This window comes from Lepidothrix coronata, unplaced genomic scaffold, assembly GCF_001604755.1.
Source record: "Lepidothrix coronata isolate B3197 unplaced genomic scaffold, Lepidothrix_coronata-1.0 Scaffold28, whole genome shotgun sequence".
Taxonomy (NCBI): domain Eukaryota; kingdom Metazoa; phylum Chordata; class Aves; order Passeriformes; family Pipridae; genus Lepidothrix; species Lepidothrix coronata.
Genome location: NW_016690208.1, coordinates 1,392,137 through 1,418,503, shown reverse-complemented (window position 1 = coordinate 1,418,503; position 26,367 = coordinate 1,392,137). Strand labels below are relative to the sequence as shown.

The 26,367-nt window shown below is 44.7% G+C and overlaps 1 protein-coding gene across 16 annotated transcripts in view; it reads left to right on the top strand.

The window, feature by feature from the left end:
* The window catches only part of DNM1 (dynamin 1), a 66,761-nt gene that overhangs the window by 13,669 nt on the left and 26,725 nt on the right, over nucleotides 1-26,367 (top strand). For 12 of the 16 annotated variants that reach the window (XR_001873998.1, XR_001873999.1, XM_017810084.1 and 9 more), the window contains exons 2-13: nucleotides 10,166-10,239; nucleotides 11,361-11,510; nucleotides 11,883-12,086; nucleotides 12,587-12,685; nucleotides 13,357-13,517; nucleotides 14,597-14,739; nucleotides 14,823-14,958; nucleotides 16,127-16,194; nucleotides 17,245-17,383; nucleotides 25,469-25,555; nucleotides 25,752-25,822; nucleotides 26,266-26,317. Coding sequence is in view for 14 of the 16 variants with exons in the window: in XM_017810084.1 (XP_017665573.1) it covers nucleotides 10,166-10,239; nucleotides 11,361-11,510; nucleotides 11,883-12,086; nucleotides 12,587-12,685; nucleotides 13,357-13,517; nucleotides 14,597-14,739; nucleotides 14,823-14,958; nucleotides 16,127-16,194; nucleotides 17,245-17,383; nucleotides 25,469-25,555; nucleotides 25,752-25,822; nucleotides 26,266-26,317 (1,384 nt within the window). In the remaining 2 variants the exon portion in view is untranslated. Of the gene's footprint in view, nucleotides 1-10,165; nucleotides 10,240-11,360; nucleotides 11,511-11,882; nucleotides 12,087-12,586; nucleotides 12,686-13,356; nucleotides 13,518-14,596; nucleotides 14,740-14,822; nucleotides 14,959-16,126; nucleotides 16,195-17,244; nucleotides 17,384-20,619; nucleotides 20,759-25,468; nucleotides 25,556-25,751; nucleotides 25,823-26,265; nucleotides 26,318-26,367 lie in introns of all 16 variants that reach the window. The other 4 variants (XM_017810085.1, XM_017810087.1, XM_017810081.1 and 1 more) reach the window with 1 other exon arrangement.

Here is a 26,367-nt window from a genome sequence, read left to right as displayed (position 1 = left end):
GCAGCAGCCCATGAAGGGATTATCTATCTAGTCACTGATCACAATTAGGGAGAGGAGCACGTGGATCCAATCTGCCCCCATTGCAGGCTTCCTCCACAGGGGTGACACAGGACATGGTCATCATGTGCCAGGATTTCCAGGGTCACAGCCCTCCATGCCACTTAAAACCAGAGAGTTTAACCTTGGTTGCTCATAGGCAGAAAGGAGGGGCTGAATTACAGTGCAGGCAGCTGGGACTGGGTCCTGCCCAGACCCCTCAGTTGGGATGACTGAGGGGATGAACTCTGTCTCAACACACCTTCTAGGCAAGAGCTGACAACTGTTTGTGATGTCTGCAAGGTCTGGAGAAAGCAGAGATCTTTCAGAGAGGCTTGAAGTGTTGCTTGCTGATGAAATTATGAAATTATTGTACACCAAATGTGTCGTGTTTGGTGTACTGCTTTCAGAAGGTCCCAGCACTTGAAGTCCTGTGACTGAGGGTGATGATTTTGAAACCTTTTTTTCTAAAATGAAAATGAACCTTGTAAAACCAGAGAAGGGATCAAAGCATGAATATAAATCTCGAACAGGTTCAAATAAGAACAGTACTTACTAAACCCCATATATTCCTAGTGGTCTGTAGTACCAAGTTTGTGAAAATGGGCCCAGTGCCCTTGTGCAAGATGCCAGTGCTGGTCCTTCAGAAGGGACTGACCAACACCTCTGTATTTCAGACTCCCAGGTCCTAAAGGCACTTGCCTATCCAGGCTCCAGCAATGACTGAGAGGGAGAGCTTACATTTCTAGATAGAAGGAAAGCAGAAAACTGACAGAAAGGGTAATATCTGTGTAGAAAGTCTGTATATAGGGACTTCCCCATGTGTTATGTAAACTGAGTTAGGGATGGAGGGCAGCTCTAGCAGAAATTCTTGCTTTATGCTTTGTAGTGCAGCCAGTGAGTTGATTGGATGGGATAATCCTGGTTATGGATTTGCAGGGGAGCATCAGAAGAATATAGCAATATCTCTGCCTTACTTTCAGGTCATCTAAAAATATATATATATAGTAGACTTAGAAAGTCAGGCCAGATCCTGCTGCAAGGTCTACCAAGCATAAAGCTTGGGGCGTGCTGGCTTCCTTGGAATTGCTGCAGACATACAGCAGCAGAAATGCCTGGGGCAAACTCTTGGCTGTGCCAGTTCACTCTGCAGGCCCTCAGACCTTTGACTAAAAGTGTAAGAACGCTTGTGACCTCCTTGGATGTCTCTTGCTCTGTGGAAGCAGCACAGCCATGAAGCTCTTTAGTTGTGCATCTGATTAAGTTGTGCACAGAGGCTCTGGGAGCAGCCATGACTTGGCATAATGCACACAGCTGTCTTCCAGATTTTGATGGACCCTGAAGCTAGTGGAGTGTGAAACAGGAGAAAAGACAGCCCAAAGGATTCAAATCAAAACAAACAATGGAAAACTTCTTATCTTGTCCCACTGCTTCCAGAGACCTGCACAGAGGCACGTGCAGGAGAGGGGCTGGGATGCAGCGAAAGGAGATGTGGAAAGAGTGAATGAGAGAGACAGTGAATGCCATGGCTCCTGGGAACCAGTCTGTGCAGTCAGAGATAAGGCAGAAACACAGAATTTAGTGCACTCTGGAAGAGATTTAGTGTACTCTGGGAGGGGTGGGGGAGAGAGCTGTTCCTAAGCAAGCGTTCCTGTAAAAATTGCTGTGTGCTTTCCTTTTGGCTTTCGCAGGGCCTGGGAAGGTGCTGCAGGCTGAAGTCTGGACACAACCATTGCAGCTGAAGTGAGAGAAAATTGCACAGGGTGCCCTCTCTCTAGTTGTCTGAGCCCCCTCAGCACACACTTGGCTCAACAAATGTGTTCTGAGTGGGGAAAACACATTTTTGATTAACGCTTTGGATGTTCAAGGCATGAGACCCACAAGAGCACGTGAATATGATAGTGCCTTTGAGTAACAAGTCTTTGTTCTCTTCTGTAGGAAAGATCTCTGCTCTACCAAAACTTACTAAGGCAACAGTACTAGAGACTGTCACCTGTATATCTGGATCAGTGGCCAATAATTGTGCCGTGTCCCAGGATGAGAAGACAAGCCCTATGGCTGAGATGGAAGCTCATTTAGCTGCTGTCTCTCCATGGCACATCATTTAGCCCCAAATGTCAGTGAAACAAACCTCACCATTATGCCTGTTCACGAGGAGCTGGATTTGCCTGGCCAGACTTACTGTGTAGGCTTTCAAACAGCCAGGCATGCAGCTTTCTATGGAGGTGGGCTCTCTTGGAGGGGGCAGTCTCCTGAAAGGTTTCTTGTCTTTTCAGCAGAGCCTCTGGTGTGGGGTCATGGTTTTTGAAATGTTGTGTTTTGCAATAAATGTAGGTTTCTGATGTGGCTTTATTTAGGTCATGTGTTAACTCTATGAACACACTACGTTTTTCTTACTTTGAATCAAGAGAGAGCATGATATGGGAAAAATATTCAGGAGAGCTCCAGACCACACATCCTGCTCAGTGGTAAAAGACACAGGAAACAAAACAAAGATGATTCTTCCCTTGAAAATCATAATGTTAGTTCTGGAGCAGGATGTGTATAATACATGTAATACAACCTATTTCTACACTCATTTGTTTCAGTGAATTAGCAGAGTTGCTGTCCTTTCATGTTTGAAGACCCCTCACTTGCTGGGCCTGTGCTGGTATCAGCTGCAAGGCTGTGCAGGGGCATAGAAGAATTCAAGGCAGACAGAGAGAAGGTGCCAACTTGAAAAGTTACTTTCTAGTTCGTTCTCTGTCCTCTCTGACTCTTGTTTTCAAATTATCCAGTAGGATGCTCTAAATGGGTCCCTCTTATACCAGCAGTTGTGTTTTCCCTGCTTGGGCAGCACCTGTAGGTTTTTGGCAGCTCATTTTATGTACAGCAAACTCCCCCACTTGTCTGCTTGGCCCTTTTGGTTACTGGCTCGGGGGAAAGGTGGCCAGGTGTTAGAGAGACTGTTTGAGGGCCAGAACTACTTAACAAAGCACTTGTAAGTGTTCCAAGCCAGCACAATAGTGTTAACCTCCCTCTGCCCTATTGTAAATAGGATCTCAAGGTACAAGGCAGTGGGAAGCCTTCTCTTTAATTTTTTTTGTTTCTGCTAACATGTATATTATGATGACACTCATGAACTATTGCCTGTCTTTATTTTTCACAATTGTTTTCTTGAATAATGAATCACTGTGCACAATAATATTGCCAGTATACTGGAAAATGGTGTGCTTACAATGGATCTTTATTTCTATATGTATCCATTGTCTGGCCAGTACCAATTACACCCTAAGCAGTGCTATACCAAGTGCTTATGGAATTGCTTTCTTTCACTGTGGGTCAGGACTAGGCATGCTTGTGCTGTGGAGACAGGCAGATAAATAACACACATCCCCTGGCTTAAATTTAGCTAAGAGTGCTAACTTTAGAGCAAAAAAACCCCCATGGCTTAACTAGAAATGAGACTTACCATGTGATTGAGTCTGTATGACTGATGTCCAAGTTCACATGGTGCAGCATGAAAAAATATGAAAGCAAAGGACAGAGAAAAACATTTTGATTAGCAGGTTAATGGGTGTTGTTCATAATGTACCTGCTTTTAATGTTTGCTGTTCCTCTTGGCCTGTCTGGCTTTTTTCAGTTGAGAAACACTTAGGGAAGAGTAGAGGCCACAAAGTTAACAGGGAAGTCTAAATCTGCAATGCAGTGCTCTTGTTAACCTACTGGGTGGCAGGGGAAAGAACAAATTTGTCCTTGTTCTTGCCCCACATCCGAGTTATGGAATTGCTTACGGATGCACTTGCACGTCACTTGAAGGATTGGACCAGGAAGGTGCTCCAAGGGCAGGTCCTGCATCAGGCTTCTTCCTTCTGGTGGAACTAGATGATGTCTGATATGAAGGAGCACCAGGAGTTTAGTGTCCAAGAAGTGGAAAGCTACTACTGTTTCTGAGGTGTTTATTTAGGAGTCAACATGATTCATAGTAAATATTTTTAGTGTGTGGATGATGTGTCACTTAGGTGTCAGCCTGTGCTCTAAGGATTCATTTTGATGTGCTGAAGTAAGAATATGTTTGAAAACGTTAAGTGTTGTGCTGTGAGATGAAGTGCTGTTCAGGGAAATGTATAAGCTGTTCACAGCCTGTATGAAGATGTGGATTTTATCAGCTGGTGCAATGATTGCGAGACTTGTTTGTCAAAAGTACCAATACCCTGAGATTGGCTTGGGATTCTTGTAATGCACAGTGTTGTCAGGAGCTAATGAAGAACTCTAGATCTGGATGTGTGTGAGTGATGAATGATCAACTGCAAGACTTGACAGATAAGATAGTTCAAAGCTTAAGCAGGAGCAGGTCTGAACTGTGTAACCAGACAGTAAAATCCATAGGGGCAGGATTGTATTTCTTGCAGTATATTGGCACAGTGCTTTGTGCAGCACAGTTCTGATTGAATTGCTGTCCCTGGGCACCACCAGAACACAGGAAATTACAAATACTGGAATTAAAATACAAACAGCCATGTGAAATTATGGAGGATGTCTGAATTTTAATTTTCTGAAACTAATATAATCCAAACTGGGGATTAATCACATCCCTTAATACCCTATTTGTCTATAGGCATTTAATAAGAAATCAAATTGAAATTAAATGATCAGATGGTGGTGTTCACTTCTGTTCTTTGGAACTACTTTTATGTCTTCATAAGCTGCTGTTTTGGCTCTTTAATTGAGGCTTTACCTTCTCTTGTGCTTTCTAATACAAGAATCTCAAAGGACTGGCAAACCATTGACTGCAAGGATGCTGTGTTGGCATATCTAGATTAGGCCTAGATTTGTATTTCAGAGCCCTCTATGAACAGCTTTCCAAAGAGCTTTTCTGGAGGCAGGGAAAGTAAGTGGAGGTAGAAGCATTTGGTCTGTCTTCCATGTAGAACAAGAGATGGTACCATGGACTGGTTTTGACTGCTGGTGAGTTCTGTTGCAACTTCAGTGAAGACTAAAATCACATGTGAAGAAAGCTTTAGCTCAAAGTCCTTTCAGAAATACAGGTTCCAGGCACTAGGAAGGTATGAAACTGTTTTAATTATGTAGTACAAAGAGTAGCTTGTTTGCAGGGCTCAATAAACCAGGGGCAAAATTAAACTTATAGTCCACTGACACATGTTCTCGGGTTTGCCTGTGTATCATCTGTGTATCTCTTTCTTGTTGGAAAATTGAATTCTTGCTGGGTTCAGAGCTGGTTTTTACAAGGGCTTGTAAAAATGCATTTGTAGTGCCACATAACGGGTTGGAGTAAGTCTTCTTGTGTGGCCATATTGAGCATTTTAGAAGATAACAGCAAAAGGAAAGTGTCTCTGGGTCTCTCTGAAGACCTGCATGAATGCAGTCTCCTCTCAGGGGTGCGTTTATAGCCAAAATTAAATTTCTTGGCCAGTGCTCTGTAGTGACCTCTTATAAAAGTGATGAGCTGCCAAAAAGTAGACAGTGGCTCTGTGCAATGCAAAGGAGATGAGCAGCAGAGGTGCTTTCCATGTGAATTTGGTGGAAGGAGGGAATGCATGATGATATTTGCAGTGCAAAAGTATCTGTGGAGAAGCAATTGCAGTCTGAGCTGATGTGTAGGGATACCATTACTATGTTATACTGCCCTTCACTGTTAGGAAGTCGTGGTTGTCACTACTGGAATCGTGGCTACAGGATCACAGAGATGCCAGATTGCTGGAATAAAATGCCACTGTAGCAGTTGCAGGAATCTCTAAGCCTTGGAGCCCAAAGCTAAAGCAGTGAGCTGACACTCCAGGCAAAGCATGAAGGGACAGACTGGCTCATGGAATCACTGCTCTTGTGTTTATCGGGTTTGAGAACATTTATTCCAGCAAAGCTGGTGGACTGGGCACAACATGCCCATAATGATCAGTGAGATGCTTTAGGACTCATTCTTCCTCCAGGCATCTCAGTATTCCTTGTTTAACAAGGAAACATCAGATCAGGTGTTTGACCAAAGTAGTAAGCAAGTATTCTTTGGTCCACCAAATTGAGTGTGTGTTCTTTAGCACCAAATGTGCCCCTGCTCCAGCAAACCAGCTCATCTAAGTAGCTTCTTTTAAAGGAGGCAGTCACATTTTCTTCAGTGTAGTAACAAAGAATAAACACGAGAAACATGTCTGAAAGTTTCAATGTGTGCCTCTTTGGGTAATCCCAAACTTTCCATATGGGTATCTCTCCTACTTTTTTGATTGCATCTATCTTTGATTCCCTTTCCATACAATATATATTGAATTCCACAAGCAATTTGTCAATCTACTTTGTTTTATGAATAGTCTGGAAGAAGTGCCTTTGGTTGATGTTACCTTTTAACTTCTAACCCTTTGTACTGTGCAAGTCATTAAGTGAACTCTGAAACTCCTTTACAGAGCAAATGTGCTTTTTCTGTCACTAGTAACACCTCGTTGTTCTGTAGGATTATGAGTTACCCAATGCACGGAGGCTTTTTGTATATAGTGTTTGGCTTTAATTAAAACAAATAAACAAACCAACAGAACTATTAGGGAAACCTCAATTCCTAGTGTTCTGTTTATAAATGTATTATTGCGTGACATCAAGATTGCCTTAATATGTTTCCAGCGTGTTTGGATTTTGTTTCAGTCTACAGTGGCTGCTAGATTGTTTCCCATCCCTTCAGTATTTTTTATTACTGTGTTACTAATGCAGCTTTTAGCCCAAATCTGCCCTTTAATGCAGCCCTGCATATGAAAATAGGAATAAGACTGGAAGGGATGATATGATTTGGGCTCGCCCTGGGGTGGCTGGTCAAGAACCACGTGTAAGCACTTCAGAAGTGAGCAATGCAAAATTCAGGTCACTTCCCTGCCTGAACTCTTTCAGCCTGAGACTCATGCTTGGTTCTTTTTGTTGTCTTGGTTTAGAAGAGGACATCTATCACTGATCAGGCCAAGAGTTTGCCTACCTTGATAGCCTCTCTCTGACAGTTATTAATAAAAGATGAGTGTGAAATACATGTAAATGAGTCTTCCATTAACTGGTGTTTTGGGAAATGTAGTTTATCTGAGCCTAGTTTTCAAACTCTTATACAACTCTTGGAATTGCATTGCCAGAACCAGTACATCAATATCTTGATAGGGAATTTTGAGTCAATAGCTGAGGAAGATAGAAGCAAATTAAGTATTTATATTCCCTGAGTACAGCTTCTCTGTCTGTTTTAGCTGCTTCTTTGTGTGTTTTCTAGCTGAAGCCTACCCAGAAGAAGTGGCACAGTGTGGTACTCCTGCTTAAAAGCATAGGAAATCAAATGCTGTCATGCACTTCTGCATGTTACAAAAGCAACAAAAAAAGGAATTTCCAATTCTTATGATACAAAGTGAAGGAGAAAAACAGAGGTTTGGTGCCCTCAATCTGAGTAACACATTTCAGGCACAGCCCTGTAGAGTGATGTTATGTAATGAGGCTGCTCTGATGTCATGCTGGAGGCTGCCTTGTCTCAGCACATGTTATCTCTGAAGACTTATTCCATCTTCCTCTTTCCTCCTTCAGCCTTGCTACTGCATGTCTGCCTTGCAGACATTGAATAAACCAGTTTAACCCTCCTGCTCTTGCCTGCCCAAATCACCTGGTACATGGTGGGTTTTATCTGGTGTGTTGTTCCCCTGGTTCTGACCTGAGGTCATCATTTCAGACTGCTCTTTCTGGAGCAATATCTCTGTATGTGTGTAGATCTTCCCCCAGGCTCTGAAGTGAACTCAAGCTGTACTGGGCATGTCGTTTGTGCCACACATGCTCTGTGGTTGTAGTTTATTTGCAGAAGCAGTTTGTGGCCCCTGCAAGAGGGCAGGCAGGACTCTGTACTCTCCCTTCTCCTCGGCGCCCTGCCAGCTCCTCGTGGAATTTACTAATCCATGCTCTTAGTTTCTATGATTTGAAAGGCTTAGCTGGAAGCAGAAGGAGGAAGGAGTTTTTCTGAGAGACTAAAGAAAAAGGAAGTGAAGAAGAATAGGAAATGACATGGATACAATGGGGTGAGGCTGCATCAGTTGTAGGTTTTTTTTAATAAAGCTTTTTGGTTGAAACTGCTGATGGGAATCAAGTGTAGAGAAGGCCTGAAAGTTGAACTGCATCTACCTCCCAATAGTTTGTGGGTCAGAACACATTAATTTTCTGATGATAGAGGTCAGATTGCACATTTTCACTCATAACTAAAGGAGCACTAAGATCATTGATTTAGGCTACTAAATTTGGCTTATGACTTTGTTGTCTTGTCTTATATGAGGACTTTTTTTTTTCCTTGGAATAGCCTGGGAGCTACTTCAGTTAACACAACAAATTGAATCTCTTTTATAATGCTGGAACTCAGATGTCACATGGGTTTCCCATCTACCCTTGTCCTGAGATTTTCTTCCTTAGTAACTATGAGAAGGAGAGCGGAAAAATCGGGACTTTGGCTGAAGCAGAAAGACTCAGGAAAACATGGAGTACAACATGAATGGAATCCTGCTTCCTAGTGACCTCATGCTTGTAAATGCAAGTGGTCCTTTTCCTACAGTAAAGCAGGACTTGATACTACAAGTTGGAGAGCACTGTCGCTGTGCTGGAAAGGGGATGTAATAATAGGGTTCCTTTTCCTCAGGTACAAGTTCAAAACAAGTCAGTGCAGCTCAGATACATTTGTTATGCTAAAAACTGATGCCAGGATAGGACATTTCCACATATTGACCACGGACATCTATAGGAATGGAGCTGAGACAGCAGAAAACTGTTAGAATGACAGAGTGCCTCAGAGATTCCAGGGTTAATCCCACTGGAATGGAAAAACTAGAGCTGTATTATTTGAAAAACAAATGAAAGACAATCCCCAGTTAGCTCTATAATTCTGTAAAATCTAAAATAGTGAGAGTGGGTTACAGGCTGAGTTGTACCAGAGGTTCCATTACTCCATTACACTAATTTATAGGAGATGTTTTTATTTGAGGTGTTAGAAGTTGTAGAGTGCCTCCTTACGCTCCCTTCACTTGAAGTTACTCTCTAGTTTTTAATATTACCAAGTTATTCTGACGTTCCCACAGATGGAGAATTATGTTTATAGCTGAGGAAAGGGAAATATGCAAGTTCTTTTACTTCTCCATAGGATCACATAGGAAATCAGTGGCCAAACCAGGAGCTGAGGCAGAACTGCTCAAGTCCTTGGCTGGTGTGTTAAAACAGTAGCTCATTTCTCATCTTCATGGATGATGAACTTAACTTTAAGTTCATGCAGGACTAAGAGGAAGACCTCAAATTGGAGAGGTCGGGATTTCTCATTCAGCAGAGTCAATAGTTACTCCTGAATTAGCAAAATTATTCCTTACCACAGCTATGAAGGGAGGGAGGATCGTGTGCCAGGATCCCGGCAGTGTGGGCAGGGCTTCTTTTAACGGAGAAAACTATATTCATGCTGTAGGAAACATGTTTTGAAGCAATTGGGGGAAAAGGAAAGGCAAAGGAGAACTGGTGGGCTGTGGCTGCTAAGTCAGCATTTGGAGAAGGAGAGTGAAAGGCTGCTTTCCTTTGAAATTATTTGAAGTACACAGAACATCAGGATTCTTGTGAATATAAAAGGAAACTGATGCTTTTGCCTTGGTTATTGGCATTTGGTTATTCCTATTGCCTTGGTTATTGCTATTGCCTTGGCTGCTGGTTATTCCTCAGTTGTGTCACGTGGTGTTTGCTCACTGGGACAATGTGGTGTCTTCTCAAGCCCCAAGTGCGGGGTGTGAGGGATTTTTGTTGTAGTTTGGGTAACTGGTTTTTGTCAAAAGGAGGCAGGCTAGTTTTTAGGCACTGCTTCAGCTTCTCTTTGCTTTCTGATGAAAGAGATTATTTTTTTTCTGAAGCACAGACAGACGTCTGTATTAAATGGGCTTGATCGTTAACTTGGAACTTCAGCTGAAGGAGCTGTGCTGTCACAGACAGGATTAGAGGGGCTGTGCTGGGAGTATAAACTTCTTCAGAACAAACTTGGGTTTTAGTGCCTTAAGCTTTTTTGTGCCTGTGGCTGAGGCTCCCTCTTAGAATCCGCATACGCTTATAGAAGCAGAAAAGCTGTGAAAAGGGAAGGAAACAATCACTCACTCATCCAAAACTTCCTGTTTCATTTCAGGGACTTTCTGCCACGTGGATCTGGCATCGTAACCAGGCGCCCGCTGGTCCTGCAGCTTGTAAATGCCAGCACAGGTATGTGAGCTCCCTTCCCTGTGTGTCCAGCTGGATTACTGTCTTAGGAGAGGTCTTATTTGATCACCGAAACTGCTCAGTGTGGAGAAAAGAAATAAGAATTTTCCCCAGTAAAAATGACCTGCAGCTGTTTTTCCTGTTTAACATTAATGATGCATTAAGCGTTCACAAGCAAAATGCTTCATAGTTTGTTTGGTTTTTTTAATTTATTAGTCAAGGCTCCATTCATACACATATCACAATTTTCCTTTACCTGTGCAGCTGTGACTCATGAGAGGGTAAGATCTAAGAGCCAGATGACCCTTCTGATAGTGTACTGCAATAAGGGGGTGAGATAATGTGCTGAAAAACCACTGTGAGAACTCTGGAATCCATAGAAGGCTACAGAATTCTGTGGTTGATCTTTTGAGCGGTTCACTGGTTTTGCTACTTACTTGCAGGATATTTTAATATCCCCCTTAAGTTTAATATTCCCTTAAGTTATGGTAAGATCTCATCCAGGAGATGGCAAGTGAATGTTTCAAGGTACTCATTTTCTCCTTGCTAGATCAAGTTCACCTGACAAGAATCTTATCTACAGCAAGGAGACAATTTGACTTTCAGGAGGCTTTTAAATTGGAACAGAATGTTCTTGGTTTGGTTAACCTGTTCAAGGACTGACACAACAAAACCAACCACAAGCCAATTCAAAATCGTGTCAAGAGAAGATCTGACTTTTCTTTTTTCTCTCAAGACTTTGAGTCTGTTCTCAGTACATAGTGAGACTATTATTTACCACCCCAGCACTTTGACACAGAGCTAGTCCAAGTTCTCCTGAGTACCAAGGTACCTCCCAGTGTAGCTGGGAAGTCACAGCTGCTGCAGGCAGGGGCATGAGAAGTTTGGTTGGTATCAACAGGGGAAGTCCTGGCTTATTACTTCAGTGAAAGCAAGTGAGGAGACCACCTCTGCTGAAAGCGAAGCTGGATTGTGAAGATGTTGGGCTCAAATGAATTATCTCAGATTTCATCCCTTCAGCTGTGTTTTGTTGTGTTTTGCTTCCGGATGTGATGCTTTCATTACACTTTTGAGCGTTTCTCTGATTTCAGTGACGGTTTGACTCTCTGCTTGTTTTTAAACAGAATATGGCGAGTTCCTACACTGCAAAGGAAAGAAATTCACTGATTTTGAGGAGGTCCGTTTGGAGATTGAGGCTGAAACGGATCGTGTTACTGGCTCCAACAAAGGGATTTCCCCTGTGCCCATCAATCTCAGAGTCTACTCTCCCCATGGTGAGTCTTAATGCAGTGGAACCAACTCTTTGGGCTTTCTAGTCTCTTATGAACTGAAAAAAGTGTAGTGTCATCCCTTCCCTTTCAGTGTAGCATATGTGGAAGCACTTTGAGGGCACAGTTTCCCTGATCAGTGTGAAAATAAGTGATTTAAAGGGAAGGGTGATGAGATCACTGACAATCACACTAGTAACAAGTAGCAACTAGTTCTTATTAAGCAGTAACAAAAAGGAACTGGAAAGCTCTGTGTGCTTTCCTGTGTGCATCTCTTATCCCCATTATATATCAGACACTAAAGCTATGGGTGGTACTTAAAGACCAGAACATTCCTGTGTTAACACTCCATTATTCTGTCTCCTCTTTCCTGTCTAGTCCTGAACCTGACTCTGGTGGATCTGCCGGGTATGACAAAAGTCCCCGTGGGGGATCAGCCCCCTGACATCGAGTTCCAGATCCGAGACATGCTCATGCAGTTTGTCACCAAAGAGAATTGCCTCATCCTGGCTGTGTCCCCAGCCAACTCTGATTTGGCCAATTCTGATGCCCTGAAGATCGCAAAGGAGGTGGATCCTCAAGGTAAATATCTCTTAATTTAGCCTGACATTACTGGACAGTGGCCTGATTTGTCCTGTTGCCTTTTGGTTGTGATTAACCCAGTAGCTCTGGGCTCCATTCTGTTGTCTTGGGATGTATCTTCACCAACAAACATTCTTCTGAGAGGTATTTGTGAGTGTTAACAGTTGCTGTAATAGAATTTTTGTTACTCCTCTTTTCTTCCTTTGTCTGAGCCCCACTTCTGAAGAGTTGCTTTAGTTGTCTGATTTTTGGCCTGGAGAAAAGTAGGAAAATGTGCACTAAAATCCCTCTCTGCTGTGTCTTAGCATTCAGCAGGATATAACTGAGAACTGAGCTCAATTTTTATCTGTTTTGCTCTTGTGGCCTCTTGAATGTGATAGGAACTGTAATGTTCAAGAGCCCTTGAGTAGCCAAGTTGGGCAGTCTGTAAGCTCTGTGAAGAGAGGAAAATATTACATGAGTTGTTTGCTTGAACAAGTATGTTTGTGTTTTTTCCACAGGCCAACGCACCATTGGGGTCATCACGAAGCTGGATCTTATGGACGAAGGAACTGATGCAAGAGATGTATTAGAAAACAAATTGCTTCCACTCCGTAGAGGTACTTTTCCTCATGCTTTGTCCATGATCTCCTTTTTTCCTTGTGTGAGGTGTCCTGACCTCCTCCTCTTCCTCCAATGCATCCACTTCCTGTAACATCTGGTACAACTTGTGGTTAAGCCACCTCTGTTCCAAGCTGGAACTGAGAAAAGTTGGGGAACAGGGATCAATCAGGTTGTTAACAGGAATATTTTGGTTATTTAGACCTTCATATGTAGACCTTTACTTTCTGTTTTCTCCTTTTAATAAGGCAAGCAGCAAAAATGGATCTCCTGACTAAAAGACTCCCCTCCCTGTCATAGTAAATAGATGAAATGATTCTGGGCTGTAGCAGCTGCTGTGTATAGATAGCCATGGCAAAGAACCTGTCCTAAGGCCTCTCACAGAAGAGTCTGAAATGAATGAGATTGGGGTGTGCTTTGTGTTTGGGGAACAGTAATAAATAAACTAATTCTCTGTTCCATACTCATTTCTGCCCTGCACACCAACGTGTCAGAACCTGGGCCATTCAGAGGAAATTCTAATTTTAGACTCTTCCAACTGTCCCTAATAATGTGTTACCACTGGAATCCCCCTTTTGCAGTGCTGCCAGCTGGGTAACTTCCTTCTCAGTCTGAGTCTGATTTACATCTTCATCCTTGCAACCATCTGACTCTGACCCCACTCTTGCAGGTTATATTGGTGTAGTCAACAGAAGTCAGAAGGACATAGATGGCAAGAAGGACATTCAGGCAGCTCTGGCTGCAGAGAGGAAGTTTTTTCTCTCGCACCCAGCCTACAGACACATGGCTGACCGCATGGGAACCCCCTACCTGCAGAAAGTACTGAACCAGGTACTGTCCACAGTTAAGAGCTGCTGCCCACGGTGTCACTGGCTGTGCTGGCCATCAGGGCTCTTCCTAGGTGGAAGAATACAGGAGAAACTAAAACTTGTGGTCAGCAAACTGATAAAAGTGTAAATGGCTTTGCTGCAGTGAGACTTGTGAAAATTGGTGAACTCTTCCTCCTCTGTGTCATAAGAGGTGTTCTGGTGCTAAATCTCATGGAATGTGCCTGACTTGTTTAATACTGATATAGCAAAACACATTGGGGCCAATAATGGAGCCTGCACACCAAAGGCAGAGCAGTGCTTGGTCCTTCCACTGGCACTGGTACAAAATTAGTAGTTGGTTCATGGTATTTGCACTGTCAGAATGCAAGGTCTTTCTGGTTAAGTTAAAAGATACCTTCTAAATTTCAATTAGTCTCTGTACCTAACAGTAAGCTGCAAAGATTGATTTAAATGTGATACTGGTAGTCCTTTTCCTATCTCTTGAGGCTGCCTTAGCTTCTGTCTTGTACAGTAGCAACTTACTGTTACTTCCCTCTCTGCTCTCATCAAATACTCTCTTAAGTGAAGAATTACTTTGTCCTTTTTCTCCCCTTACTGGAATATTCATCTTTAAACTGGAGTTTTCCACAGCTGTGCTCTGTGGAAACCCTCTTATTACAACCTCATCAGTAGTTTTGACTCCTTCCACCTTGCCTTGTCACCCTGTTGAAAAAGGGCTTTGCCACCACCTTGGGTGTCAGTGGTTCATCTGAAGACACAATAGGCTTTACCCTTGTGTGAATTGCAAATGCTAATACTTTTATTGAAGTTTATTCTTTGGTTTGAGTCAGGAGACTTGTGTGATTTGGAGTCTTGTACCAGACTAGAAGGTAAACTGAAGGTCTGCAATAGGCAGGAGCTGGGGAGGTGGGATACCAGCTATGAGTTGAGGGTATCTGTCCTGGGACAGACTTTGTTAGGACCACTCAGAAGAACTGAACACAGAGAGGAGCATTCCTCTTTATTTTGTAGCGTAGTGGTAGAAAATTCTTCCCAGTATCTACCTAGAGGTTTATTGTCTTAAACCTTCTTCTTGTGCAGCAATTGACCAACCACATCCGTGACACCCTGCCAGGGCTGCGGAACAAGCTCCAGAGCCAGCTCCTTTCCATTGAGAAGGAGGTGGAGGAGTACAAGAACTTTCGCCCTGATGACCCTGCTCGCAAGACCAAAGCTCTGCTTCAGTGAGTGGCCTGGGCTGCGTGTCCCTCCCCGGAGAGCACTGCTCAGCCATGGCTTCTACTTCATGCTCTTGGTTCCCTTTCAGGATGGTCCAGCAGTTTGCTGTGGACTTTGAGAAACGCATTGAGGGCTCTGGAGACCAAATTGATACCTATGAGCTGTCAGGAGGAGCGAGGATTAACCGCATCTTCCATGAGCGCTTCCCCTTTGAGCTGGTGAAGGTACTGCTCCCTGTGCTGCTGAGATCCCCTTTGTCTTCTTGCCTGTTACCTCTTCTGTCTGTCTCCTTACTCCTCTTGTTGTCTTTCATCATCTGACTTTCCCTTCAACTACTTTGTTTCGTGGTTTTTCCTTTTATCACCTTTTTAAATTGTTTGTCCGCATTATTGGGACCTTCCCATGGTACCAACCTTTTCCCCCTGTCCCTGTTCTTGTGACAGAACTTAACTTCCTCTGAGCTAAATGACAGTATTTCTTTGGCTTAGTTCCTAAATGCTAAATTAAGTGTGCAAAATCACTTTAAAACAACCGATAGTAAATCAATGCCTGAATGCCCTTGCAGATATGTTGTGTCAAAGCTTCTGTGACTGAATTTCACGTAGTGTGAATGGTGCTGAAACTTGTACTTCCTTGATCCTGAGCATCAGACTAGATCTGAAGTTCCTCTAACAGATATCCAAGAAGTGGAAAAAAAAGTGTTGGTATACCTGGGATTACTTCTGTCAGTGCCCTATCAATGGCCTAGAGGTGGGAGCAGTGTAGCAACTGTTCTCCTGTCTTAGCAGTGGAAGAGGATTTTTATTGAATGATGGTTTTTTCGGATGACAAAGTACACCAACCTGATCAGAAGGGGTTCTGAAAATCTTTTATTTTAATGTCACTTGTAACAAACTTGAAAGCCAGATCTTTCTACTTCGGGATTTTCTGCGTTTTGCTTCCTTTTTTTCATATTTGAATAAGATGAGAACATTTTAATGAAATACAAGAGCCTGCCTTGTATTAGACTTACAATTCACACACAAAAATGTATTATCCATTTGTGGTGTTCACTGAAAAAACAGCTGCCAAGATCTTGGGAGGCAAAACAGTTTGTTTTAGAGAGCCATCTAGCACTTCAGTCCTGTTGCTTTATGTCAAAGAAGCTCCTTGAGAGCAGCTGGGGCTTGGCATCTGTAAATGCAGGCCCTTAGCTGTTCATGTGTCCAAGATGTCCTGCACTGGCAACAGAAGCTTTATGGCTCTGTATGCAATGCTTGGGCTGATATCTTATCTGTCACATGATAGTGCTGGCATGGGACCTCTCCTCTGTAAAGCATCCTGCTGTGTCCTGGGGTTGTGCAAATAAGTGTCAAAAAAAAAAAATTCCGATAAAATTCTCTCTTGGTGCAGATGGAGTTTGATGAGAAGGAGCTGCGGCGGGAGATCAGCTACGCCATCAAGAACATCCATGGTATCAGGCACGTATCACACACTAGGCAGACCTTTGGCTACAAAGCCTTGTAAATACCTCTAGACCTTCCAAGTGGAGTTGAAGACTTCAGAGGTACGGTAGGTCAGCCAAAGGGGGAGGGATAACCTTCTTGGACCATTCCAGTGACTTGAATCTGGGAGTAGGGACAATCATCCAAGTCAATTTGCTTTCTCTTCCCATGTGAGAGTCACAGAAGCCTAAAAGGTAAAAGCCTGGGTGACCTGACATTTTTTTCATCCTTCTTGGGCCTTGACATACTAAAGGATAGAAAGAGGGATGCAAGCCCATACTGGTCCTTTATTTAGTTAAAACTAAAACATTGATTTTCACGCTAGCCAGTAGTTAGTTGTTCAAAATGGGTGTTGGTGCTGAGAACCTCCTCCCCTAGAGATCTGAGGGAACATGGGGTTGCCCATCACCAGGATGCCACTGGCCCCAGGGCGTGGTTAGCAAACAGGTTTGTGTTCCCCTTAGTGGTGGTGAGTTGTCAGAAAGCACAGCCCTGAGCGTCCCTGAGTTGTGCAGCTCCTGGGAAGGTGAGGAGGGTCCGATGCCTGTAGGAGCCCTTTGTGCATGCTGGGATGCAAACCAAAAGGTTTAGATTTATTTTCATTCCTTTCTCTTGCTCAATCACCAGCTGAGTTTCATAAAGGGAATCAAACATGTTAGTGTCCCCAACCATTGAGAAAATCTCCCAGAGAAGGCCTCCCATCTGCTGCACAACCCTGAGATCAAATACACTGTGGAGGGGGCCACCCATAAGCTTGGTGGCTGAGGTGAAATGGTGACCTGGCCATGGCTGTCCAGCTAAGATCCATTCTGCCCTCAGCACAGCCTTCCTGGGAAGTGCCAAGCGTCTCTCACTTTCCATGGACTGCAGTCAGGGCTTGTCCCAGGGGATGTGACACTCCCCAGCCCCGTGTCCTGGGTTTTAGTGGTGGCTGTGCCTGCTCCAAGACGTGTGTGTAACGCTGTGACATTCTCCTTGCCCCTTCTCCCCCTCCTGCCTTGTCTTGTCCCCACCCTGGGTGTTTAGAACCGGTCTCTTCACACCCGACATGGCCTTTGAGACCATTGTGAAAAAGCAGGTGAAGAAGATTAAAGAGCCTTGCCTGAAATGCGTGGACATGGTCATTTCGGAGTTAATCAATACTGTTAGACAGTGCACCAAGAAGGTAACCAGAGGCAGCATGGAGTTGGCACCTTCCACCCGCTCGCTGGCTGCGGCGCAGCATCGTGACCTGGGCAGGGACTTGCCTGCAGCCACACTTGGTGTTTTAACCACCTCCTCAGCATGACTAGACCTGAGCAGTACCAGCCTGGAGCGATCCAGCCTGCAAGCCAAACAGGAAGGGAAATGCCCTGGGACTTGGGCCATGGCCCTGCTCCCCGAATCTTTTAGGTCTGAAGGGTGCTGGAGATGTGCTGGCCACCCCTTTGTCTGTAGCATGATTCCTGGTTCCTTCAAAAACTACGAGTATGGCTATGTTTGACTTTAAATTTATTATCTGGGTTTATTTTCTAAGTGGGAAACTGGGATTTAAATTTTGTCCCCTCTGTTCTTGTGGAAGTGAGAGGGTTAATCCCAGACTAGCCCTTGGGTGCTGTTCAGAGGGTGTATGGGACTGAAATTTAGAGGCTACAGCCCTTAGAGCTGTGGGCTGTACCTCAAGGAAATGTTCCTGTGGTGTTTGGCTTGGCTTCTGGCTGGTTTGGTCCATATCCTGTTCTGAAAGAGCAGCACATGGCTGAGAAGAAGCAAGTTAGAAGTGTTCATCAACTTCTGGGCTCCTCCTGCTCTCTTTGAGAGAGTCAGTGCTTCAGGCTTTGCCCTTTGGGATCCATACTCTTATTTGGTAGGGTTGAGGGAGGGAACCTGCTTTGAATCTGCCCTTTGGATGTGTCAGCTCTTGTTCCCGAGGTTGAAAGGCAGCAAGATAAGATGACAAGTGCCATTCTTCTCAGCCATGGCTTGCTCCTTCAGGCAGGGCTGGGTGCTGGTGAAAAGGCACCTCAGTTAGGATGGTGGTGTGGGCACTGGAGACTGGAATCGCCACTGGCTTTTCAGGTGCAGGTAAATGGGCACTGCAGGAGGTGTCTGGAGAGTCTGACACCCTCTGCAAGGGTGGGGACAAGTGCCCAAGTGGTGAGAGAAATGCCTGGTCCTTAGGGCCAGGAGCCTCTGTAGAAGGGCTCAGGCATGCAGGCTCTTGCTTTGCCCCCCAGGTCAGGCTGGGGGAGCAAAGTGGATGCAGTGAGAGATTGCTCAGGTTTCTAGAGTGCTGGAGGAGTTTCCTTTTTCTGTCCTGCTGTCCTCTCTTGGGGTGTGTGACTGTGGGGAGCACCCAGAAAGTTGCCATTAGAGCCTGTCGACAGGTAAGCACAGGCCCTCGGGCTGCCAAGTATCCAGAGTCACCTGCTAACTGGATCAGAAGGGCCCTCCTTTTTCATGCCCTCTGAAGCTTCTCTTGATTTGTTCTCCATCCATCAGTTGCTATTTAAAACCTCCCATTCATTCTTTCACTTTGCATCCTTTCCTCCATTTCCTGATTAGTTTTTCATTGTTTCTTTTTCTTTTCTCTTTTTACTGACAACTTTAGAATAAACCACCTGTTCTGACAGCAGCAGGTTTCTCAAGTGATCAGGTGGTGGGTACAGCAGGGTGGGAAATAAGGGGTGAGAACAGACCACAGGGATGGAGGGGAAATGTCACAGATTCAGGAATAAAGGATTCCATTTTAGTTTGGATTCCACTGCTGAGGTGTTGATGGTTGACTTGCTTTGTGTGCTGTCTAGTAGCCATGGTTACAATTTTGCATCTGAAGAAACAAAATTTTGTCATTCAGGTGATACTCAGGTACTGGAAGAGACTAACTTATATATTTCTTCTGTACAGGGTCCCCCCCCGAAGTCTAGTGGGGGAAACTGGATCTTGATCTTAGCAGGGCAACTGGATTAGTAGGAAACTGCTGCTGAGCCAGAGGATGTGAACTGAACTCCAGACATGCCCTTGCTTTGCTCAAAGGGGGTATTGTTGGCACCTTGGAGAGACCTTTGGGTGAAGCCAAATCCTGTAACATTCCAACTCTTCGCTGCTTAAAAGGCAGAGTGCTTGTACATCCCATAATACTCGTTGAAGTGTGTTTTAATCCTGCTGTTGCTTGGGGACTTGCAGGTGTTACCCACAGAGATGTGAAAGATGAGATGAAGGGGTAAAACTTGATTTACGTGAGGTGGTGGTTATTTATAGCTATCCCAGGATTTGTTGTTAGCTGCAGGCACCCCAGGTGTGACTATATTAACTGTACCTTTGGAAAGGCAGCATCCCCTTCCCATGCCAAGGGACTGTTGTTCCTTGAAAGCACTGGCAAAGCAGTCATGGTCCATGGTAAAACAGGTAACTCAGATTGTGTAACAAAGAACATCCTGGTAGAAGCTCTGAAGTGTCAAGTGCTGAAAAATTTTTTTTGGAGTGCTGTAGTCTTGAATTGGATTGATTTTGGCCGTATTTTATTAACTTCAGTTTCTGTGGACTTTTCTGCTTTTCCTTAATGGAGCCATTGAGAACACAGGCCACTTAATATCAGTGGAAATTAATAGTTCCTTATAAACCTCCACAGGCCTGTGTTGGGTCTGATGCTACAGGTTTATACATTCTGCTGGGGCTACAGGATACGTTGTATAGCTATGGATGTCCTGGAGCAAGTTTGCATTTTCCTGAATACTGGGTACATCTGTTCTTACTGAGGAAGCCGATGTTGCAGGGAAGGTGAGTGAGATGAATGATGCTCCCTCAGTGGGGCAGTTTGCCCAAATCCCTGAAACTGAGAGGCATCAGTTCAGTTCTGCCAAAACAAGATACAGGTGACAGACCCTTGCAGGTCTCAGTCTGAGTCCTGCTCAGGCTTCCTGCACTTGGAATAAGGAAAACTTGAAGGGTAGATAACTGTGGTGGGAAGGAAAGGGAAATAAGATACAGGGATAAAGGGAAATGAGACATGGTGAACCTTTAGGAAGAGAGGCAGTGGCTCACCGTGGCAAGCAGCTTTGTCTTAAAAATCCAAAGAAGCTTTTCTTCAAGAAGAGATCACTTGATCCCTGGGGGAGTTCCATCCATTCATCTGGCTCTTGACAGCTCACCATTTCACTGGCCCAGCTGCTCCTACCCCTTTCCCCTTTCCCCCTTCCATTTGCCTGTAGACTCTCCTGATACTTGGCAGTGCACAGGCCCCATAGCAATGCTCACCTGGTTCAATAAACTAATGGAATGAACCAAAATCTCACTTCTCATTTTGCCTTGTGTTTTCTCTCTTTTCCCTTCTCCTTCCTTCTTTCTTCCTCCTTCCTGCTCTTTCTCTGCTTTGCTTTCTTCTTCCTCGTTGCTTCCTCCCACCCTTCCCCTGCCATGCAGAACGGGTCTCTTCACGCCTGACCTCGCTTTTGAAGCCATAGTGAAAAAGCAGGTGCAGAAGTTGAAGGAGCCAAGTCTGAAGTGTGTGGATATGGTAGTGAGTGAGCTCACATCCACCATCAGAAAGTGTAGCGAAAAGGTAAAGAAACAAACAAACAAAAAAATCAAAGAAAGGTTAATGCCCCCCCCCCCCGCTTCCCACACACTTCCACGCTGTTTCTCCACACACGACACAAACACCCACCAGGAACTCCAGCAAAACTAGAGAGAAAGAATGGATATAAAGTTGCATCTAAAGGAGAGCAGCAACCTGCAGGTACAAGAGCAGTTTAAAGGCAGGCCAAGAGAAGTGGGTGACAACTGATGTGCTCTCGAGCTGAGAAGTGAGCTGGGATCCAGTGGAATATTCCAGCATACCCTGTACCTCTGTCTGGCTCAGTGACATTCACCTCAGTGTGGATCAAACCCTTTGCAAGACCTGTTTGCTGTGCCACTGCCTGCACATTTGGAACTTCTTACTTGTTATTTCTGGGACCCCCTTAAATCCAAGTACCCTAGAAAAAAACAAAAAGCCAGAAAAAGACCTCCCATCCCCACAGGATGAGAGGTCTGCAAAGCAGTGTTGAGCAGTAGCATCTACAACAAAACAGCTGATTAAAAGTTTGAGGTGCAAAGTGTTCTTCAGGAGGCATTCAGAATCCCAAAAGGCTTTGAGAAAAGCTTTTCCAGGCATTACACCCCCTGCATCATTCTCCTGCTGATCTCTCACTCCATGGACTGTGCTCAGTGGGAAATAGTGTGATGCTTTTCCTTGCGTGCTGTGAACCACAGGAGGTGAAGCCTGAGGGCAGCAGCAGGTGGAGAGTGATAGGGAAGGTGTCAAATACTACTTTGGAGGCTGGGGCAGGAGTGGCTTTGCTTCCCAGGCTGGTTCCCTCCAGGAGAGGGCACCACATGCCTCCTTAAAAAAAAAGGCAGATGTGGCAATTGGTGTTAAATTGACCAGTGAGGGGCTGGAAACGTGTCTGTGGCACAGCAGAAGTATGTTCTGGAAACTGAGTTGGAAGGGACTGTTTCATGGGTTGTTTTAGGACTTGAAAATGACCATTTCCTTCTTCCAGGGTTACAGCCAGACTCACCAACATACAGCCCTAAATTGGGAAGGAATTTAAGAATTGATATGGGTTCAGAGTGAAGGCAAGATCTGAGCTAATAAGGTCTGGCTCACTTAGAAATGCAGAGCTCATCCCCACCTCTGCAAGGAGACATCTTTGACATGTCCTGAGCTCTGACCAGTCTATTTGTTGAGGAGTCCTGCTGTTGCCAGATTGTGGGGGCTGATGTGGTGAGACAGAGTAATCCCTTTCCAGCCTGTTTCTCCTGTGGATTTTTTATTTTGATGGGTTTGATTGCTTGCACTGTGTTCTGTATCTGGTTGGTGATGTCTGCTCTGGGTGGGGAAAGAGAAGGATGATGAAAAACCCCAAGGGTGTTGAATTCTACTTTCTCTATTGGACCATGTCATAAAGTGGCTGGATACCCACTTGCTCTGTGGATTTTAATCCATGATGTGATGGAGGATCCTGTGAGGATTTTCCAGGGTGATACAACCTGGGTAATCCTGTAAGGAAGGTGATAGTAGCAGTGACATAGTAGGAGACTAATGGCTGTAATAAAAGCTGCAGAGGCCAGGGAGGCAGATGTTAAAGATGTAAAATAACTGTCTGAATGAAAATATGTAGTAATAGTACTAGAACATAAAAGGAAGGCTTTTAGTGATGCTTAGAGTCAAATGTTTGCATGAAGTGAGAAGGTTAATCTTGCCTGTACCTTCCTCTGAAAGAGTAGAAAGTGACTGTCATAGGCCACTTTAGGAGAACAGCCGGACTGAGATGGGTTCTGATGGCAGAAGGTGGTAACTGCCCGGGGACATCAGTTAATTTGCAATATTTATTTTGCATGTTATAGCTCTAACTGCTTGACATGGACAAGAGCATGTGCTATTAGGGGGAGCATCTGGAAAAGGCTACTTTAGGACTGATGCTAATTGTAAGGTAATACCCAGCCTGCTGTGTTGTGGACTGATGCTGCCTTTCAGATGACAAAAACCTTTAAACTCACCAGAAGTCCTGCAAGGCTTCTTGGAAAGGAAGGCTGCTTGGGCTAACACCTCTTGAATTAGCTTAACAGTCCTGTAGCCTTGGTTTGTTGCTGTCCTGAACTGTTGTGTGTTATTGTTCTCTCACAATTATTTCATTTCACCCCAGATGGTGAAGAAATCATTGTACGTGCAGTTGATAAAGCTGTATAGGTGGACTAATATGAGACTATCAATAAAGAGCACAGAACCCATCTGTGTTCACAGAAGTACAGTTTTCCTGTATGAAAAGTTGACTATTTCTTGACTCTTAGACAAAGTTGAGGGCTGAAGAAGACAGCCATTAACAGCTGTTCTCTGACTGGCCTGCTCCTGAGCTTCTTCCCATTGTTTAAGTGGAGAGTAGCTCCAAAAGCAACAGAAAGCTGGTGTAAGCATGAAAGCCCTTACATTTAGGAGGATAATGTTTTAGCCAGTGTTTTTCCAAAAGCAGGAACCTTCTGTGCCAGACTGCACTGCAGCATCTCACAAGTGCAGGAAGGTCTTGCAAGTCAGCAGCCCTTCAGCTGAAGGTTGATCTCTGGTGTGCTGGCAAGGACTCCTAGAATCTGCAAAGAGGGGAACTAAGGAACATTGGGACAAATTTGGTTTTCAAAGAGGGCTGTAAGCTTGTATTTTGATTGAACAGGCAAATGCAGCTAAAACCAGGATCGAAACCCCACATGAGCTGGGACACGATCCCAGGCTGACAGACTTTACCCCTCGAGGGGTCGCCTGCTCTCCTGTCTTTCAGAGTCATGGCATTTCTGGGTGCTGTTTGTCCCGCTGGTGATAACTCCTTGCCACTCTATACCCTATTGCATGTTCCCTGGTGGTGTCACATCCTGTGGCTTGTTTATCCTCTTTCCTTGCCCGCCCTCGCTGCTCCTGTGCATGCTTGGGGTTGGAAGCTCCTGCATGGGCACTGATGCTGTCAATTTATTTTTGCACATGGGTGTTGCTGGATGACCTGGGTTCTGAACAAACCACAACTTGTTTTGCACTTTGTGTGCATTTGTACTGGTTGGGACTGGGATGGTGGCGGAGAGGTTTGATGTGTTTTTTGTTTGACTGTAGTGTTGTCTTTTTTTTTAATTTGAAGCAAAGAAGCTGAGACTTGCTTAAAGGTTTTCCAACTTCCTGTTTTTCTGTTTGTCATAACTTGCCCATCTATCCTTCGCCAACCCCCCAAAGGAAACAGGAAGATTTCCCTGTCTGTCTCTGAAGCAACCAGCTGCCTGGACCATAAAGATCATGGAGAACACCCAGTTTGTGCTTTTAAGATGAGGTGGTGGTGGTGGGAACACTAATTGTTTTTTCCTGCCTCTGTGGCATTCAAAACAAACCACATATTTAAAAATTGACAGTGTCAAATCTTATCCAAATTTCAGTTCTGGGCCATTGCAACTTGCTTGACTGCAAGGAAGCTGAAAGAGTTTGAGAGTATTTTTAGTCAGATGTTAGGAATATTGGTGGTGGTTAGTGTGGGATCTGGATTCCAGTAGTGATGATGCACATTTTGAGGCGGGTTCCTTCTAGCCATGTTGTAATTACTTATGTATACAAAACAAAAGGGCAAACCAGTTGAAGAAGGTCTCATAAATTGGAAGAACACAACAAATGCAGTACAGGTCATAGGCAAATGAGATTTTTTTTTTTTTCTTTATGTACCTCCTTGGAGGGCGATATAAGAGACTGATAGTGTTTGACATCATAATCAAATTAAAGGTAATATTAAAAATGGGGGAAATAATTTCATAGGGGATGGGTGAAGTAGGGAAGAAAGGGCTAGATCCTGGATCTGGAGGATTAATTTCATTTGACTGTGCTGGGCCTGACCTGAGAGGCAAACACTTACTGCTGTGGAAATCACTGGCGGCTTGTGAATCTGGGCAAGAAGGGAGGTGCTGTGTGAAACCCAGAGGGCTTTAAAGGTACTGATTCTAGAGGTGTTGCTCATTTATTATCTCTGTAGATGATATTCTTTTGAACCACAGCTAGTAAAGTCCTTCTGCTTCTCTCTCTGAGCAGGAAAGGATTCCCTCCTCAGTAATGTGGCAGCAAGTGTGGTGTAGGTGCAATGTGAATGCAGTAATCTTGCTCCAGCACAGGTGGAGAACAGGTAGAAGCAGCTGGAAGACAGGTAGAAGACAGACATGTACCCTTGAGCTGCTCAAATCCTCTGTCTGTGCTTGCCCATGTTGGAGTGGGCCAGATGCTTTCACTTAGTGCCTCAGCAAATAGGGATTGAAATCCACTTCACTTCCCAGGTAGACTTCCCATAGAATTCAGCAGGTTGTACCAACAGGCCATTCACCAACTTAGCCTACTGCAGTGAGTTGCTGAGCATCTAGAGAAATGAGTCACTTTAACAGGAAAAACCCAACAAGCAAGAAGCAGGGGCATTTACACCTGGGGTTTGCCCAGAGCCTTGTGCCAGGAACAGTGTGCTGGGTTTTGTGGTGAGGCAGAAAGGTTGCTGCAAGAGTGAAAAGAGCTTTTTCTCTGAAGCCCAAAACAAGCAGAAATGAACTTTGACCCCCCAACAGACTTCCAGGAACTTGGAAAAATCTGTCTGCAAGTCCAGCTTTCTAGCCCTTCCCTTGAGAGTATCTGGTATCAGGGGTGTATGTGTGCATGTGTACATGTGGGGGGCTGCTGCCCCCTTTGTGCCTCCCTTTCCCATGTGCACGTGTTTTCTCTCTCCTGCAGCTCAGCCAATACCCTCATCTGCGTGAGGAGATGGAGAGGATTGTCACCACTCACATCCGGGAGAGAGAAGGCAGGACCAAGGATCAGGTGAGGATCAGGAGTGTGTGGAAGAGGGGAGGTTGGGTGGGGGACACCTTTGGAAGGGACAGTCTGGGTTAGAGGGGCCTGAGCCAGGGGGAGTGTGGCTGCAAAGGGGATCAGATGAACAGTGTGCAGGGCTCTGTCTGCCCCTTGAGCAGGGTCAGTCACTAACTCTTGCTCTGTCTGTGCCTCTGTTTGGCAGGTCATGCTTCTAATAGACATCGAGCTGGCTTACATGAACACAAACCATGAGGATTTCATTGGCTTTGCCAAGTAAGCACCCACCTCCTATTGCTTCTTCTTCTCTGCATGAGTTTCCTGTGGCTCTGTCCTGTAGCTGTTCCAGTAAGTGGGTTGCAGAGGCCCTGGTGGAGATGCTGTGGTCCCAAGAATGGTGCAGCTCTCAGTATTGCTTGATTTTAGTGGCTCTATATTGCAAGGCTGGGGAGGAGAACAAGGATACACAGAAGGGTGAGTTGAAGTATTAGGATTGTGTCAAGGGAAAAAAGCAGCAGCTGTGGAGGGTTAGTGACCCAGGTGTGGTTCATGTGGGAGTGAGAAGATGAGTAGAGCAGATGGCAACAGACTGGCTTATCAAGGCTTGGAAGCCAGTGGTGAGGGGCAGGAACTCACTGTAGCAGCTTCCTAAGGGGAGCAGGATTCAGGTGATCAAGAAGAGCCTGAGAAGTTTTGAATGTCTCTGCTGTTGTTTGCAGTGCTCAGCAGAGGAGCAGCCAGATGAGCAAGAAGAAGGCAGCTGGCAATCAGGTAGGCCAAGTTCCATCTCCTTCACTGCTTCCAGGAGGATGTGTTTGCTA